The 19,587-nt window shown below is 39.4% G+C and overlaps 1 protein-coding gene across 2 annotated transcripts in view; it reads right to left on the bottom strand.

The window, feature by feature from the left end:
• The window catches only part of RELN (reelin), a 519,854-nt gene that overhangs the window by 64,563 nt on the left and 435,704 nt on the right, over positions 1 to 19,587 (bottom strand). For both annotated transcript variants that reach the window (XM_029233992.1, XM_029233993.1), the window contains exons 35-42: positions 17,921 to 18,061; positions 17,638 to 17,815; positions 13,748 to 13,832; positions 12,731 to 12,913; positions 10,090 to 10,261; positions 9,886 to 9,988; positions 6,402 to 6,631; positions 750 to 970 (exon numbers count right to left, since the gene is read on the bottom strand). In XM_029233992.1, coding sequence (XP_029089825.1) covers positions 750 to 970; positions 6,402 to 6,631; positions 9,886 to 9,988; positions 10,090 to 10,261; positions 12,731 to 12,913; positions 13,748 to 13,832; positions 17,638 to 17,815; positions 17,921 to 18,061 — 1,313 coding nt within the window. The remainder of the gene's footprint in view (positions 1 to 749; positions 971 to 6,401; positions 6,632 to 9,885; positions 9,989 to 10,089; positions 10,262 to 12,730; positions 12,914 to 13,747; positions 13,833 to 17,637; positions 17,816 to 17,920; positions 18,062 to 19,587) is intronic.

Below are 19,587 nucleotides of genomic sequence, written 5' to 3'. Positions count from 1 at the left end.
CCCGTCACGAAGCACAGGCTCTGGACGCGCAGGCTCAGCGGCCATGGCCCACGGGCCTAGCCGCTCCGCGGCATGTGGGATCCTCCCGGACTGGGGCATGAACCCGTGTCCCCTGCATCGGCAGGCGGACTCTCAACCACTGTGCCACCAGGGAAGCCCAGAAAAAATCTTTTAATCTCACTATCCTAACAGAGATAGCGATTACATTTATTTAAGACTTTCTCTTGTGAGAATGTTTTTCCAGTATTATCAGAAAGCATATCCAACTGTGAATAATTTCAATCATTAGAGCACATACATTTTTCTACTTAGTCACATATCTTCATACATAATGACATTAGATTCTAGGTATAACTGAGGTGCATAAAGTGACAAAAGGCTGCATAATGAGTTGGTGATAAAGCAATGACAAGAATTTATATTTCTGGAAACTTGCTCCTTCTACCCAAGATTAACCCTCTATAGGCATTTCCAAAATTATCATTGATCAGAAATTACATGTGATAGAAAAAAATGGCTAAAATAGCCTTAGTTCTTCTTAATTACGGTCTTGTTCACTCTCATTGACCATTGTTTCAAGAATGGAACCCTGTGAAATTCAGAACTAAATGAAGGCTTGGGTGGTCCCAAACGTAATGATAAATAATGAAATATCAGAGTAGAACTTAATGATTACTTCTACATTACAAATTGTGCTTAATGTATACGTTCTTTCACAAAGCTACATAGATTTTATATGAAGAAATTACCTTCAAAATCATCCTTGAGAAAATCAGGATTTTTGGTGCTTATTTTACAGGTTGGACCTGAGTAGCCAGGATCACATATACACTTGGTTCCATTGATACAACTCCCGTGTCCGTTACACATCTCTTCACATTGGGGACCGATATAAACATTATCAATGGCCCATGTCACTGGCTGAGAGCCAGCAGGATAAAATCCTTGGTACCATCTGAAACGCACAGATCTGGAAAAGAGATACAAGCCCTTCAAAATCTAATCAACACATTAATGTAAGTAAGCACATCTGATCAATGAGCAGTGGGCAGTTACTACCTCTGCACCACACTCAAGAAGTACAAAACATGGTTCAACATTTCAGGACCATAAACTCCATTCCTCAAACTCCAGGATTTTGCCAATAAGGTTCCTGCTTTCTATAAGCCTTTCCCAATCCTATCACTATGTCAAAATTCCACTTGAGCTTCCACCTTTTTCAATATTGACTTTTCTTGGTAAGGACTTTTCCATTAAATATTGTCTATGTTCTACATAACTAATCTTTTCTTAATGGAGGCAAAATTCGCAAAGTATAAAAGTAATAATTAACCATTTAAAGTGTACATTTTGGTGGTGTTTAGTACCTCCACAGTGTTAGCCAGCTATCACCTCTATCAAGTTCCAAGACACTTTCATCACCCCAAAGGAAACCCTGTGCTCATTAAGTATTCTCCCCTACACCCAGACCCTGGCAACCACTAATCTGCTTCCTGTCTCTGTGGATTTACCTATTTGGGATATTCCATATAAATGGAATCATATGCTATATGAGCTTTAATGTCTGGCTTTAGTCACTTATCATAATGTTTTCAGGGTTCATCCATGTTGTAGCAAGTATCAGAATTTCATCCTTTTTTATGACTGAATAATATTCAATTGTATGGCGATATCAACTTTATTTATCCATTCGTCAATTGATGGACATTTGTTTTGTTTCCACCTTTTGGCTATTGTGAATAGTGCTTCTGTGAATATTCATGTACAAGTATTTGTTTGAATACCTGTTTTCAATTTTTTTTTTTGTAGAATCATAGTGGATTTGCTGGGTCATATGGTAACTAACTCATCCCTTAATTTCTCTCTCTTCCATAATTTTGATGGAATTTCCATTATTATAGTTATCACAGCTGGAGGTATTTAAAAGCACACCTATTTGCCTCATTGCCTATGAGCTCCTAGAGGCCAATGCTCATACCTCTTTCTTTTTTGCACCCTTTCACGGTGCCCAGTACAGTGTTTCACACATAGCAGATGCTCAATTAATGTTTCTTGAATGTCATTTGTTATGGAAAGCCTTAAAAGCCAAACTAGGGTGTTTTTGATTTTATCCTATTGGCAACAGAAAGTCCCAAAAGATTATTTTAAAGAGAGGAGTGACAGAGTCAGATTTATTTTTAGTTCAATGTCTCTTATTTCGTAATTTCTTTTTTTTTTTGCGGTACGCGGGCCTCTCACTGTTGTGGCCTCTCCCGTTGTGGAGCACAGGCTCTGGACGCGCAGGCTCAGTGGCCATAGCTCACGGGCCCAGCTGCTCCGCGGCATGTGGGATCCTCCCGGACCGGGGCACGAACCCGTATCCCCTGCATCAGCAGGCGGACTCTCAACCACTGCGCCACCAGGGAAGTCCTCTTAATTTCTTTTTAAATGAAACGCAGTTTTCCTTTTTACTTGAAAGATGATTGTCCTATCACGTTGCTGACGATAAGTTAGCTACTTAGAAATAACCTACATATTTAGGTAGCAGGCCAGAAATAGTTGAGTATATTTTATTATGTACAAAACTCAGTTCAAAGAAAATAGACTTTATTTCAGAGGAGCTAGATATAGAGATGGCATGTGCACTCATATTTGTACCCTGTGAATCTGTCCAATTTTCAATTATATAGAAACCAAATTCAGAATAGTTCTTTTTATTTGAGAAACAAATTAGAAGTCAGTATTAGAAGCATTTACTAGACTTCTAAAGTTTAGCAGATAGTAAAGTAGATGGAGTCAAGTTCCCACATATAATTTTAACCCTAATTTCATTGTTTATATCAAGACTCCAACTATATTAAGCTGCCCCCAAAATGCCAGTTCATAATTAACTTTTATTTTCTAGTACTTGTCAGAGTTTAGTCTTGGCAAGAAGCACTTCCTACCTGTTGAACTTTCAGTCTGCTGAGCTGAGGGAAACGGCTGGAGTTTTCCTTTGAACAGAGCCTACCTCGATTTTGTTTGAACTTCTTATTTATTCAAATGTTCTGAATAAAAATGAACCACCTTGGTTGGATACTTATTATTGTTCACCTGTCTTGACACAGAAACTGCAGGCACTATGATAAATGGACTGAAGGGTCTGGTTTCACTGTGGTTCCCAGTCTGCTGAAATCTTATTTTGAAAATTTCTCACTGCCACCCTCCCTGGTGAATGTCAGCATCTGTTCTCCCAAGCCAGTGGCATCCAAAAGAATCTGTTTTTTTTAATGTAAACTTAAAATTTCAAGCACACAGCAGTGTCTTCATTAAATAGGGGTTTTGGTTGACTCATTATGAAACTGCATAAAGCAAAAGCAATTAGGAAGTTTTTTTTGTTTTTTTTTGTTTTTTCAATTAGGAAGTTTTAAAGACAAAAAGACTCTAAATGAAAAAGACACAAGGGTGATGTGAATAAAATTCGATGGAAGATCAATACTTATGCTGCAAATGTGAATTGACTATATGTAAAGGCAAGAAACAGCCATTTCTGCATCTGAAACATTTAGTATAGTTTTTTGGTACCTAGTGTCCTGTGAGTGCACAGAAAAAGGCAATTTAAACATGGGTAATATATTTTTTTTAGCATGTAGCACTTGTGCCATTATTATGTACCATGCTGAATACATGGTATGGTTCACTGAGTTGGAGAAAATTTAACTTTTGCCTTCCAGCAATTCATGCCTGTGTGGGTCTTAAGAAGAGTGCTAATTGTTTTCCTGAAACAAGGACTAGACAACACTTCTAAGGCAAATTCTTCTCTTTGCAGAAGCAGTTGAAGGCAGTTTGAAAGGTAGGTTTACATCACTGTGAGAGTGGACATGCCTCCTTAACAGATTTACTTTCCTTTCATAGAAATGAAAATCACATGGAATGTAAATAACATGATGGTTTAAGTTCTGTACCTTTATAATTAGAGGAGGTATATTTTAAACTGACTCCCAATATACCAGTCGGTGAAAATACAGCTGTCTGCATTTCTCTCGTTCAGATTACATCTCCATGCCTTATGTGTAAGCACAGCCTGGTGGACAAAGCCAACTGGTAATGATGCAGGCTCCATGATCCTGGAGCATTGTCCTGGGGTGGGTAGCTTCATTTAGTACCTCTGGTTGGCAGTGACTGTATATCACATGCCTTTAAATCGGATTATTTTCATGTGGGAACTTGCGGAAGCAAGTCTCAGTTGTTAAGACAATCTAAAATCATGGCCTTTACCCTATCTTTAGGGTTGTTTTCTATTTAATCTAATTCTCAGCTGAGCAACTGGAAGAAATTAGCGGTCCACTAAAAAGGAAACCTGGAGCTTTTCACAGTACCATAATGATCATGGATATTGGTCAAAGGAGCCCAAGTGATTGTTCATCCAGCCATTTTCCCCTGCCTGCACTGCCCATAAGCACAGATTTCTGGCATTTATGTTTCTGTTGCAACGCTTGGCCTTCTGGCTGTAGCTGATTTGCTCAGATTTTCTTTTCTAGAAATGTAGAATTAAGAGTTCCAGAAAATGAGAGCTGGAGTTTGCTGACTGACGTTAACATAGCATGATAAAAAGGAGGATCATGAACTCCTTTTGCTGATGCCCCCAAACTTCCTGAGTGGAGTCCATGCTCTTCCCCAGTATTTTTCTAATAAGTTCTTCCACTTTTTCGGTAAGCCTCTTTATATTTCTCTCAACATATGATCTTAAATAACACGACTGATTTTGGATAAAAAATTTTTCCTAAGCTATTTCCCCCTGCTCAATTCTGCTATAGACAAGTTCACACCCCACCCCCGAACACCCCAACAGCAGCTTTCCGGTTGTGCTGGCTGAGGCTTCAGCTCTATTTATTCCTGGTCTTCAGAGATTCTCCTTGCCTCCTCAGCTGTCACTTCTAAAGAATCTTGAGGAGAAGGGCTTCCCTGGTGGCGCAGTGGTTGGGGGTCCGCCTGCCGATGCAGGGGACACGGGTTTGTGCCCCAGTCCGGGAGGATCCCACATGTCGTGGAGTGGCTGGGCCTGTGGGCCATGGCTGCTGAGCCTGCGCTCTAGAGACTGTCCTCCGCGATGGAAGAGCCCACAACAGTGAGAGGCCCGCGTACCGCAAAAAAAAAAAAAAAAAAAGAATCTTGAGGATGTTTTGCTTAGTAATGCTTGTTTTTAAAAAACAATTAGATTTTCTAATAATTAGAATAATATCCTGGTGTAATAGTAAGAATTAATAAATTACTTAATTGATAACACAAAATATTAGTATTTAGCAATCAAATTATAAAAATTTTGCTAATGATATGATGAGGAGTGAATGGATTTATGTTCAAAGAGAATGAAGACTTCTTTTTTTTTTTTTGCGGTACGCGGGCCTCTCACTGCTGTGGCCTCTCCCATTGCGGAGCACAGGCTCCGGACGCGCAGGCTCAGCAGCCATGGCTCATAGGCTCAGCCACTCCGCGGCATGTGGGATCTTCCCGGACCGGGGCACGAACCCGTGTCCCCTGCATCGGCAGGCGGACTCTCAACCACTGCGCCACCAGGGAAGCCCTAGAATGAAGACTTTTGAAGATTCACTTTCACCCGTTTGGAAACGTACTAGGTGTTAGTAGTTTTGCTTGAAGACTCAAGACTTCTAATTATGCTGAGTTTCACATCAGGAATGTAAATCTATCTCCATCTTGAAAGTATGATATTAGTACTTCCTTCTTTTTTTGGCATGCCCTTAAGTTTTTATTCTGAGAGAAAAGACAAATTCTGAGGCAGACTGCTTTGCTGACTTCCTCTCTTTGTTCACTTATACTATTAGTTTTATTTTTTTGAACTATACTTTTCATTTCTATTGGAATTGAAGTCCTTTATCTCCAAATAGCTTTTCAACAGAAGAGTCAAAGATATGTAACAAGAATGCTGAGAAAGGTTGAAAAAGTAGAAATGCCTGGGGAAAGAGCACTAACAAATTTTTTTTTTTATGAGACACCTGGAATATTCTACGGGCTTCCATCCTCCATATGTGCCCTCTCCTTGCACGAAAGACATAGGCAGATGTTCGAAAGTAAAAATTCTAACTGCATTTATATTGTGAGGTAGGGGGCAGAAGGGAGACGGATTATAACACTAGGGAAACCATATTTCTGTTGCTTCCTAACTGATCTAATAAAGACCCATGGGGATATGAACCCCAGGATGGGGTGCTGCCCAGGGTGTGCTCCTTTAAATCTATCTTCAAACTATGAATTAGTAGTATGTCAGTTTCCTATGTTTTAAACATCCACTGATCTACTTTCAGTGGAGAACTGAGGAAGAAATGTAAAGTGAAAATTTCCCTGATAAAGTGGCAAGGCAACCATGACATCACGGAGAAAACTGTGAAATGAGAAGAACATGGTGCGAAGCAGCAGGTCCTTACCCGCAAAGGTGCAGCTTCCCAAAGTGCACAACCTCCCTCCTCCAGCCCTGGGTGGTCCCCGCGTAGTAGGTGCTGCTCGGGTGGTGCTCCGTGGAGCACAAAGAGCTGACATGGCTGCTGCTGTGGTAGCAGAGGGGGAGCAGCAGGTGCCAGGTCGCCCCAAAGTCCCTGGAAAATTCCAGTCTGACCGGATCAGCAGAGGAGCTATCAGTTGAGCATCCGACATTGATCTTGGTGAAGAAGAAAAAATGATACAAATTACCTCAGAGCAACAAGCCTTGAAATGATTCACCACTTCATTATTTTCTCGAGAGTCCATTTTCCTGGGAACTGTCTTGCTGAAATACTTACCACCATGAAATTCTGTTTTGCCTGAGTAATACTGCATATTACTTTTAAATAACACTTTTTCATAAAGAACCTCAAAGGGCCTCATGAAAAATTTACTTTCCCTCATTTCATAAAAAGCTAGGAAGTGAACAAGGCAGAGGTTGGCATGGAATTCCAAATTTTACCTTTAGCCCACTTTCACTGCCAAGCCAAGCAAATCGTAATGAAAAGACTGCTTCCCTAATTCTAACCGTTAGCTTTTTTTTTTCAGACTGCTGGATGGAAAGAAGACCTTCTACTTTCCTTCCTGTGATACCTTCAAATAATCCCCAAAGTACTGCACATGGAGAATCTTCAGTATGTTTTCAGTCTTAAAACACAACAAAATACAATTATTGTCACTATTTCCCTGGCACAGGGAGAATATTCTCAGAAAGACCTTTTTAATCATTAGGGAAATAACCACTCCATTCCTTTTTCATACTTTCAAGTGAATTAAACTAAAACTTAAATAAAGCATGTGATTCTTTCTATGAAAAAAATTTTCCCACTTCCAATTGGGGTCAACATTTTCTTGCTGTCAGAGCAACCAGATATATTTATATAATATTTGTTGTTGTTGAACTTACTCCTCTTACCTTATGATGAGTAAACTATGGACATTTGATAAACTTTTCAGCTATAGGCATTTGTCTCTACCTAGATTCTTCTGATAACAGAACTCTTGAAAGGGCCACAGGGATTACTTTTTATTAACATTTAAAGCATAAATGTTAGAAAATATAACAGAAGGTTATATAAGTAACTTAAAATAAAATCAGAAAATATAACAGAAGGCTTAAAATAGATAGAGAATAATTTCTCCACTAAGGCATCATTTGGTCTCTGACTTTAAGATGAAAGGAACAACTCTAATTTAGAGGACGCAGTTAATCTAGAGCAAATATTCAAGATTTTTGTTGATGAAATTAGGCACTGTCCAATGGTTGGTATAGATTTCAGCTATGAAACAAGTATCTTCAAAAGTTAATGCGGTGGGGGGGGCGGGGGCTTCCCTGGTGGCACAGTGGTTGAGAGTCTGCCTGCCGATGCAGGGGACACGGGTTCGTGCCCCGGTCCGGGAGGATCCCACATGCTGCGGAGCGGCTGGGCCCGTGAGCCATGGCCGCTGAGCCTGTGCGTCCGGAGCCTGTGCTCCACAACGGGAGAGGCCACAACAGTGAGAGGCCTGTGTACCACAAAAAAAAAAAAAAAAAAAGTTAATGGGGCCCTCCCGGAAGGCCTTGGGGCACAGCGGTCCCACCCCCTGTGCCCAGAACGGAGCCCACGTTTCCACAGAGCTGGAACTCCTGGCTCGGGGTCTCTTCCCTCCACCGTCACTGAACCGCCCCGGAGCCTGAGGGGAGGGCGGCCTCACTGAGGCTGCCGGCTCTGGAGGGGCCCCAGTAGCCGAAGCCGCGACAGTCCTGGGGACCGCGGGCCGGATCAGTCATCCTGGGTAAAGCCAGCTGCCATGTCATGAGGACACTCGAGCAGCCCTAAGGAGAGATCCATGTGGCAAGGAACTGAGGCCTCCTACCTACAACCGCGTGAGACATGAAAAAATGTTCAACATCAAGAATTATTAGAGATATGCAAATTTAAACTACAAAAAGGTATCACCTCACACAAGTCTGAATTGCCATCAGAAAAAAATGTCTGCAAACAATAAATGCTGAATGGGTTTCTGAGAATGGGTACCCTCCTGTGCTGTTGCTGGGATGTAAACTGGTAACAGCCACTAATCAGAACAGAATGAAGGTGCCTTTAAAAGGTAACAATTGAGCTACCATATGATCCTGCCGAACCACTAATGGGCCTATAACCCGAGAAGACCAGAATTCAGAAAGACACAGGCACCCAAACGTGCACTGCAGCGATATTTACAATAGCCAGACATGGATGCAACCAAAATGTCCATCTACAGATGAATGGGCAAAGAAGAAGTGGTCCATGTACACAATGGAATATTAGCCATGGAAAAGATGAAACAATGCCATTTGCAGCACCACAGATGAGCCTAGAGATAATCATACTACACAAAGTAAGTCAGAAAAAGAAAGACAAATATCCGATGATATCATTTACTAGTGTTACCTAAAAAGTGATACCCATGAACATATTTCCACAGAGAAAGGCCCATACAGACTTAGAAAAAGGTGAAAGGAATGGAAAAATTAGGATGTTGGGGTTAACATGCATTTAATAATTCATATAAAATATATAATCAAGAAGGACCTACTGGATGCCAAGGGAGGTCTACTCAATGCTCTGTTAACGACCAACATGGGAAAGAGTCTAAACCTGATTAGATATATGTATACGTATGAATGAACCAGATTCTGTACACCTAGAACAAACACAACATTGTAATCAAATTTATTCCGATAAGAAATAAAAATTAAATTAAACAAGAAAAAGAAAAAAAAAAGTTAATGGGAATTCCCAGTGGTTAGGACTCCATGCTACCACTGCAGGGGGCATGGGTTCTATCCCTGGTTGGGGCCATGTGGCATGGCCAAAAAAAAAAAGTTAATACTATTGAACCCTAGCACAATGTACCTTTGGTTCTGCTGATTTTATCTAAGCTTTGAAATATATAAATGTTTTTCTTTTATACATTATTAGTTTGCTGTCTTGAAAAATATAAGGAGTCTGTGAATATTAATGAAACACCCAGAAATTATAAGAAACAGTATAGTATTATTTTATCTGTAAAATTCATGACACCATGATAAATATTGTATAAATGTGCTGGCATGGTATAGTTACATTGACCTGGATCCTAAGTAATATATAAAAATTGTGACTATAATAATACTAGAATAGTATGGTCCTTTTCATTTTTATAATGTTTGAAATAATCTATTTTGACAATTTCCCATTGTAGTAGGTGAGGAGATTATGTCATAAATAAAGGACCAAAATTCAGAAATAAACCTTAGTAGAACAATTGGTTCTGCTAATAAAAGTGAATTATGATGTAAAATCTCTTTTGTCCTTGCACAAAAATGGAAAGTCATAATGCATGAAATCATCTGAGATTTTCCTCCTCTTTCCTAGCTTTTGTTCAAGATAAAATTTAAAGTATTTCTAATAGAACAAAATCAAGTACCTCAAATTGTATGATGGTGTTCTCATTCACATTCAGGTCACGAGTAGTAATGGAATGCTCACCAACTTCATTTGAAACAAACACCATAGCTGAATCTTCCTCGCTGTTATACAAGAAAACAACAAGGAATCCATTTAGGCAAAAGATCATTGTGACCTGTATAGAGCAGGGGTTTTATTTTTACCTTCTCAATTAAGTACTTACGGTGCTCCTTTGGAAGAATATGGGCAATAAAGACCAATGTTACCACCAGGGTAGAAAAACCAATTGTCTTCTCTGGGCCCAAAGTCAAAAGTATCTAGAAGCATCACAGGGTTGTTTAAATTATTTCCATCGATGATGAAGTCATCAACAATCCAGATTTCTTCTTTCTTACCTAAGGCATTTTTGGATAAAGCAAGTTTTTTCAATGGTGAAAATCAGATGGACATTTTTGCTCATTGGAAGAAAGTAAAGGACAGAAGGTACTCAGTAACAACCGATTAAACAGATGCCTTCTAGACAAAGAAGCACAAACTATGTAAGTGCGTTTACACGGATTAAAGTGTGAAAAAATTAAGCTTTCAGTGCTATTAAATTGACATTGCATGGAGCAGCTTCACTAATTTCAGAAGGCTGGTAAGAGTCTGCTGCCCTTCCCGTCACAGCGGTGCTATGGACCCTCCACCACAAGAGTGGGCTTTGAGTTATGCTTTCACGGTTTAGGGGACTCTGTATGATACCGGAATCTGTGAGGATGGGTGGTCAGCCTGTGGATTTAGTACTGAGTTACACTAACTAGTCTATTCATGGAGTAACTCAGGACTTTTTAGAGTCAACCCATGACTTAGAATCATGCTTCCTTCAGGCTGAAGGATCATGGCCATTATAACACTGGCTTGATGCACAATTTTATTTAGGTGTTAAAAACTACACAGAAGAAAATATTCTGTGTTATATAATACTTTATTTTCCCCTTAAAGCATTTCAAAACTTGTATGCTTAGTTGAAGATATGTGGGAACATACAGAAAACTAGGAAAATCACTCCTTAGGCTGTCAGAATTTGACTCAGCCACTTAGGCAGGGTGTTTAAGGAAGATATTACTGAGCAGATAAGAAGGGTGAGCTCAGTGCTTTTGTAAAAAATTGCTTGGATTTAACTGGAAACAAGGTGATAAGACCATACCAAGCAGAAACAAGATTCCTCAAGGATGCTTTTTCACTGATTCCTACTTTTAGTAGAATTCTTACAAAATATAAAAAAGGATCTGTAAATAGGAGCCCGTGGAAACAACCTGATGGTTTAAATGAAGTCACATGTGCCTCTCCCTCTCTAATCCTATCACTGTTCTAATCCTAGTAGCTTTCTTCCCTTTTCTTATTTTGGAAGCAGTTGGTGAAAACAATGAAGAACAATTGGTGAGCATTCCAAACATAACATGAAGACAACTATCCTCTGGACTGTGAAACTGGTTGCATTTCTTTTTTTTTTCTTTTTTTTTTTTTTTTGAGGTACGCGGGCCTCTCACTGTTGCGGCCTCTCCCGTTGCGGAGCACAGGCTCCGGACGCGCAGGCTCAGCGGCCATGGCTCATGGGCCCAGCCGCTCCGCGGCATGTGGGATCTTCCCAGACCGGGGCACGAACCCGTGTCCCCTGCATCGGCAGGCGGACTCTCAACCACTGTGCCACCAGGGAAGCCCAGGTTGCATTTCTTTTTTGGACTTTTCCTCAGTGATTATACAAGATTATTTTTTCTGTTCACGGTAAATTAAAATTATTTTTTGACTTACTAGTAATGAAGGAAATATTCAGCTTAAATTTTAGAGATGGAAATACATTTTTCTTATCCATTTCTGTGTTACCTCTGCAAAGAATCTGCTTAATATGATGTCTCTGTGCTTACTTAGGCCATTAAATGCATAATTTGGTAGAGTCTGGTCCTTTATAATCAGTAGTTAGTAGAATTACAGGAAGCAATAAAACATTATAAATTTGTAAAATCCTTCTCTGTAACCACCATTTGAAAATACTGTTAAATTATACATTCACGTTAGCTTATCACTGAGGCAAGTGTATGTGATAAGAATATTTTATCTCAGGCACTATCTGCTTTGTGTTAGTTCCTCTCACTTTGTCACGGCTTTTGCTGTAATGCTGTTCTATCTCACTAATGAAGTGCCATACTCAGAAGAACTATGGGGACTTCCCTGGTGGTCCGGTGGTAAAGAATCCACCTTCCAACGCAGGGGACACGGGTTCGATCCCTGGTCGGGGAACTAGGTTCCCACATGCCGCGGGGCAGCTAAGCCCATGTGCCACGACTACCGAGCTCGCGTGCCTCAACTAGAGATCCCAAGTGCCGCAAACTACAGAGCCCATGTGCTCTGGAACCCGCGTGCCACAACTAGAGAGAGAAAACCCGCACGCCACAATTAGAGCGCGCCACAATGAAAGATCCCACGTGCCGCAACTAAGACCCGAGGCAGCCAAAAAAAACAAAAACACATAAATATTAAAAAAAAGAACTATGTATTCCTAAATGAATTCAGTAAAAAATGTAGTTACAACTGATGAATACCTAATGGTAAAGCTGGATTAAATTTTAAAAACCTTCGCTCTGTGACAGGATTTAGCTGTATTTACATCAAGAGAACTTAGGAGTCAAGCCCGAAGATAATACATAGTCAAGTATGAAGATATATAAAGCTAAATATTCCTTGAGACTCCTCAAAAGCGAAGCATGTAAAAGGTGCTGTGGATAGCGAAGCCACTCAGCTGACAAACGCTTCCTCCACACCTTAGCAGCAAGCATGCTGACGTGCAGCAGTCAGTTGTGATCATAGGAGAACATGTGCATTCTTACCATTGTTATAAGGTTGCCAGAGTCTGAACCTTGTAGCGTTGGTTTGGGCAGTGTATGGCAAGGGAACATTAATGAAAAGTATGTTGGTCATTTGAGGAAAGTAAAATTCATCCATCAGGTGCCAGGTGATTCCCCCATTGGCGGAGAATTGTAATAGAATAGAGTGGGACCTCTCTGGGGTACCTAGAAAGAAGGTAACAGAGGCATGAACACATCATTATAAAAATGGGGAGATGGTATGATCTTAGACTATTTTTTTTTGCATTGATGCATAAGCTGACTTATATTCACATAGACACCTTAGAGTCCAAATGCTTCTGAGGCAACTTAAAGTGATGATGGGTTGGGATTTCTGTATAAATAGATCTCAAAACACACACCAAATCTTGCATTTTCACAGAATAGTATCTCCCTCTTTTTCTTAGATATGAACACATATCTTTTTGTATTTCATTTAGGAAATATCACATCAAAATTTTTTGATTCTATAGGCATCACAGTTCTACAAAGGGCCAAACATTTAAATCTCAGAATACACAGAAAATCTACTTGAGAATTTATTATATCCAAATGGCATTATTTGTCAAGAAAATTAGTCAGTTAATATGAAAGGTCAGAACGACAGAGTTGACTTTTGGGGTTCACTGTTCACATCTGTGAAAGAAAATCCCAAGTTTCCATAAGTTAAATTTTTTAAATTTAAATTTCTTACGGCTAGAAAGAAGTGGTGGAAAAAAGACTCAGGGACATGATGATAAATTTAACTACCACAGGACTAGTATGATTACTACATCTGTATGAACTTATTATAAAACAAGAAGTTATCTTACCCTTATATTAAAAGGAATATATATTATAGAACATTTGTGAACACTATGTACTCAAATTTATGTTAGCTCTCCCATATAACAAAATTTATAGGCCTCAAATCTGTTACTTCTCTGTGGAGGAGGAATTATAAATGGGGAAATCTGCTTGAAGGGAAATAGTGAGTTCATACTCATAGAAATGGCTTACCTTTTGCTATAAATCGAAGTGAAAACTGGACATACATTGTATTGGTACAGTCTAGATCTCTTGAAATGAGCATCCTTAGTCCTTCCTATAAACAAAAACACATATGTTAGGCAATCTTCTTTCATTTGCAATATTATTTTCCTTTGATTTTATACATCTAACTTACATTAGCTAAATGATACATAATGATCAAGAAGCAATACTTGGTCCAGTTTGGAAGGAAAAATTGATCATTTCCCCTTTCAATGGCTTTCATTCCCTATGCCTAAATAACAATATTTCATTTTCTCAACTCCAAGTCACACTTTGCTGTGACTTATAGAAAGCAGTGAAAGAATGATAGCATTACATATCTACAGGCCTTTTTAAAAAACAGCCTCCTTTGATCACAGCATGTTGTGAGAGGAATAACGAGGAAACAGACGGAAAATGTGCCAAGTGCTCCTGCTGGAAGCTGGGAGCTAATAGGTAACTTTTTCAGGGTTCCATAGAGTCTTAGGAACTTACTCATTTGCGTGCTGTGACGGCCCTGGGAAGCTCTCATTCAGGCTGACACAACACCCTCCAGTTGGTCAAGTTAAATAAGGCATGACTAAGCAAGTCCCCAAGCCCGGGCTGGAACCATTCATGCAGAGAAGCCAAGGAAGGCGGAAAGTGATCATATTGGCTTTAGTAATTTTTTCTGCTAATTATTTCTGGCTGTCTGGGATTGACAGCTCCATAGCTTGTTTTCTCCATGTGTACACAGGGTTGCGGTGACAGCCAGTAAAACAGAACTTCACTATGCAGATGTCCTAGGTACAAACAGGCCTTTCGGTTTCTCAGGTCTGACTCTGAATAAAGTGGCTCTTTGGTGGTGTGGGGCTGTGTGATACTGAGTGGACACTGTCTATCGATTTCTTAATTATCAACTAACAAATACCAAATGGAATCTTAGGTAGAGAAAGCAAATCTTCCTCTTCTTCTTAACATTTATTATAGAGTACATTCTTCAATAGCTGAACATTTTAAAATAGGACTGATTTTGTAATAGTAACCATATATTGAATGCCTACAACATGCTGGGTTCTAAAAGAACCACTTTACTCCTTTAAGAAGCACCTATCACTCCTAAGGGAAATATATTATTATCTTCCTGTTGCAGATAAGGAAACAAAATCTGAGAGGGACAGTAACTTACCCAAGATTGCAAACGTGAGGATAGCAGGATTTGAACTTAGATATGTCAGATTCTGAAACTTATCCTCCACCCTTTAAGATACCATTATTTTGTTTATTAAATTATTTTTTGGTTTGGGGAGAGATATCCAGCTAATGTTAAATTTAGAATTTGAGAATTATTTGATATGGTAATGAAAAAGCAACTGCATTTATACCCATCCTTGAACTTCACAAAGCATAGATTCAAACTTCCTGGATTAAAGGCTGCTGTGTAAAAGCCTTATATTTCCAGTCTTATTTTTCTTTTATCATAATAACTCACTGCCCTGCTCAGTCCCTGATGCTTGATCACTGCACGTCTTTATGTCCTTACCCTCTGCCTCATACACTTACAAACAGAAGGCCTTGGATGTTTTTACAGCTTGGCGCCATGTAGAGGTTAAGCTTATGGGGAAAGGTCACTTCTTCATCTTATCAATACAGTGAAAAAGCTTTGAGGTGGGTAGTTAATAGATCCAGTTCATAAATATCCCTTGACAACGTCAAGATAAAGGAATATGATTATTCTTCCCCCTTGATTATGGAATGTGAGTATAAAATTGTTCCCATGGGTCAATATAAGTCAGCCATAAAAGAACCCATTTTATAGTGTATCTTGTAGGAGCAATTTTTTAAAAACTTATTTATTTTATTTATTTTTGGCTGCATCGGGTCTTACTTGCGGCACACACAACCTTTGTTGAGGCAGGTGGGATCTTTCATTGTGGTGTGTGGGCTTCTCTCTATTTGTGGTGTGCGGGTTTTCTCTTCTCTAGTTGTGGTGCGCAGGCTCCAGGGTGTGTGGGCTCTGTAGTTGTGGTGCGTGGGTTCTAGTTGAGGTGCGCAAGCTCAGTAGCTGTGGCCCGCGGGCTTAGTTGCCCTGCAGCATGTGGGATCTTAGTTCGCTGACCAGGGATCGAACCTGTGTCTCCTGCATTATAAGGCAGATCCTGCATTATAAGGCCAAGGGAAGTCCCTTGTAGGAGAAATTTTGTTGAAAGTTGGCATGATCTGTAATTATGAAAGTATCTTTCTTTCATATTTAAAATTTTGTTTATAGTTAAGCACTTGATATTGATAATTGCCCAGTGGAACTGTCATGCCCAGCTTCTGCGTATATTCTAGTTCATACAGATGTTTTTTTTCTCATCCTCGTCCAGATTCAGTAATCCATTGTGCTAAAAGTGAAGTTATTTTAATAGTGGATAGCACTCCTGAATCTATAAACATTAAAAAGAGCCTATCATTTCCTTTTTCACAAAAGAATGCCTTTCTAGGTCAAACTACAACCTACTGAATGGCACACGCTGAGCCCTCTCTGCATCTTGCAGAGCTGATAGATAATATGTCCAACACATATAATGCTTGGCTGCCCTTGCATTTGGATGGCTACAGGGAACATATAAAAGACTATATGTCTTCCTTGTTTATAGGATCTAGAGACCAGTTTAATTCTACTGCTTAAAATTTTATCAGGTAAAGATATTTGAATCACAGGACTTTATCTTTTTTGGTCTTGTCAACTGCTTCAAGTAGATAGTGGTAATGAGAGCTAAAGTCTCAGACAAGACTTAAAAACATACACACAAAAAAACAGAAGATTCCACCCCGAAATGTCCTGCCTCAATTTTTTTTGGCCCCTTATAGCACTCAGGGACTTATAAATCTCTCTGACCCTTAAAGTGCTTTTTCTATCTCATCTAAAACTTGAGAAGAATTCTGGATTCAAACAAGGACGATAGTCAGCATCTATTAGCTATAATTGAAAAAGTTCCAGGGTGTCTAATTTTCTAACTGTTAGGTGTTAATTATTAAGGACGTACAGAAACCCATGCAGATTTTTGTTAAAGATTTCATTTGCACACCTAGATTAGCTGATTTCCCCAGCTGAGTGAGACAGGATGTAGCATGTATTCACATATGAAGATGTGCCAGCTCAGCACTGTTTCACACAGTTGCTTACCAGCCCTCTAACCAACATCTAGGTTGAAATACAAAAAATACACTAATGATGTTTGAGAATGTTATTTAACTTGGCTTAAATGTTTGGTTTTCTTAAAATCACCAAATGGTTGTATTGGTAGGAGGAAAAGAAAGAAAGTGAAAGGAAAAAGCAAAGATCTTCCGTAAAATCAATTAAAAAATATTCTAAGTTAGATACTTAATTACACATAAAATGCTACATTCTAGAAGTAGTATATATATAATTTTTACATATATAATTCCAGCAGAGAGTAAAGAAGGTCTGATTACCAAAGCAAAGGAAAAATTTTATGCCTAAGTGATCATAAAAAGTGACTGCAGTGAATATAAGAGGAAACATTTTTTGTTGTTGTTGTTGACATGAGCATATTCATGTTCCTTAAGGAAACTTTTTTACTGAAATATAAATTACATAAAGGAAAGTATCAAATTATGATGGAATTATCACAAAGTAACACAGCTATGTAATTTCCATACAACTCAGGAAGCAGAACATTACCAGCAGTCCAGATGGCCCCTAATTCTCTCTTCCAATTTATACCTCATTTTCTTCTGCCCAAACCACCACTATCCTGACTTCTAAAACCATGATATGTCCTAGAAGACAATATATATAAAATAATACATCATCTGAACAGAAATGCATGTGTGTGGAGCAGTGAGTGAAGTAGGGAATTCAGTGGCAGTGAAGAAGAATCTTATCTGACCCCTTTAAAAATGAGCGATGTTCCAGATTTGATGGTTTCACCATTCAGATTCCCCCTCTCTGCACCATATACTTCAGGCCAAAGGTCGGGATGTAAGTTCCCGTTGAAATCATCTTTAAGAATCGAGGGCAGAGGAACGACAGGAACACAGTAGGTTCCACCAAAGCCCCGGTCACACCTAAGAAAAAAATGAGCGGAGAAAAGGAATTATCTGTCGTGAGATCAAGAAGCCATCTTTATCTCTGCATTACAAAGAAAGAATCTGCCAGTTTTATTAACTTACACACAGCGTCCGGCATCACAAATCCCTCGTCCTGAGCACATCCAAGGGCACCCGGAGGCCAGCACAACGTTATCAATAGCCCAGGAGTCAGCCCCCATGGTGTAGTTGGCTTGGATCCATCTGAACCGGGTCCTGGGAGAGCTAAGCAAAAACAAACAAACAAAAGAAAACGACCAAAAAAAAAAAAAACAAACCACACTTGGTTTGAATGGCAACCTTCAAAGCACAAAAACATATATTTTAATTCTTTCCCTTTAAAGTGCCCTCTCTGGGTTCCAGTTCCCTCTTTATTTGAGACACTTCGTTTTCATACCAAGTAATGGATGTTGTTTACTCTTGACCCACAAACAGGAGAGTAGAAAACATGCTTTAAAAATATTTCACCATTTCTTTCATACAAGAGCCTCTGAACACATGTGAGATGGGAGAGTTACTTTGAACTATCAATTTATTCTGTGTTTGAACTACATGCAGAACCTTAGTTTTTGCTTTCAGGCTTTTACTACTTTTCAGTACTGGGAAAGAGATTGAGGATGATAACCATGAGTATAAGTTGGAATCTTACAAAGGTCTTGCCATGAGGTCTCTGTTCTACTGCTCCCTAAATAGTTTCTGAGGTAGTAAATGGAAGCCCTATCCAACTTCTGCCTCTATTTTGGTTCCTGAGGGCCTGGCTCCCTTAAAGGTGAAGACTAGAATGATGTGATGTACTCCCATGTTTTTTATTATATTTGCAATCTGTTATTTGGAATATACTGTCAGAAGACCACTTTATCCAGAAATATGTGCAGCCTTACCAAACAGCAGTCTCTCATTTAGGAACAGATTGCACAGTAGAAATGTGTTAGTTATTTGGAAAGTAGAACACAGCTGACTTGAAGTGGAATTTCAACAGTAAAATCTCAAGTGCTATAGTTTCCCCTACACAAGCTCTCCTTCAATGCAACACAGCTGCCAGCATGGTGGCTCTGAAACAGAAATCTAGTCACATCAACACTCAGCTTAACACCCTTGAAATGGTTCCCCAACACATGCAATGTCAAGGCCAAACCTCTAATAAATACACGGCCCCTTCATCGTCTGCCCTCTGCCCTTGCCTCATCTTCCCCTATTGCCTCACAATTATACTCTGATAGCATGGAATCCTTGCACTTCCCCATAAACTCTTGTTTCTTCTGGCCTCTGGGATTCTATTTTGGTTTACAACAGCACATATGCCCCTCCTCCCCAACAAGCGCTTTTCACTCAGACAAGCTCTACTCACTTATTTAGACTCAGCTCAGACATCAGTTCCTCCAGAAATCTCCCTCCGATCTCCCCAAACTGAGTTAGGTAGTATCTCCCTGTGTTTCAATAATACCATTGGGTTTTGCTTCTGCTATCATTTTATAAGATAACTATTTAGATACCTGTTACCCTAAATAATATATTTGGATCCTGGCATCAACTTATTCATTTTGTGTCAGAGACCTAAAACATAATAGATATTCAATAAATGTTTGTTGAATAAAAATAAAGTGAATAAATGAGCTACAAGTTAGCACTCTTTAAAGCTCTGGGGTCCACAGGAAACTATTTTGGGTTATATACTAAAATGCTTTGATTTCCTGTGTTTGTTTGTTTTTTTTCTGCCACTTGTTTGTGCCTCTCTGAATCCAAATTGAACC

Source organism: Monodon monoceros, unplaced genomic scaffold, assembly GCF_005190385.1.
Source record: "Monodon monoceros isolate NGI ecotype Baffin Bay Population unplaced genomic scaffold, NGI_Narwhal_1 Super_Scaffold_2, whole genome shotgun sequence".
NCBI lineage: Eukaryota > Metazoa > Chordata > Mammalia > Artiodactyla > Monodontidae > Monodon > Monodon monoceros.
This window is presented reverse-complemented; position numbering and strand designations above follow the sequence as displayed.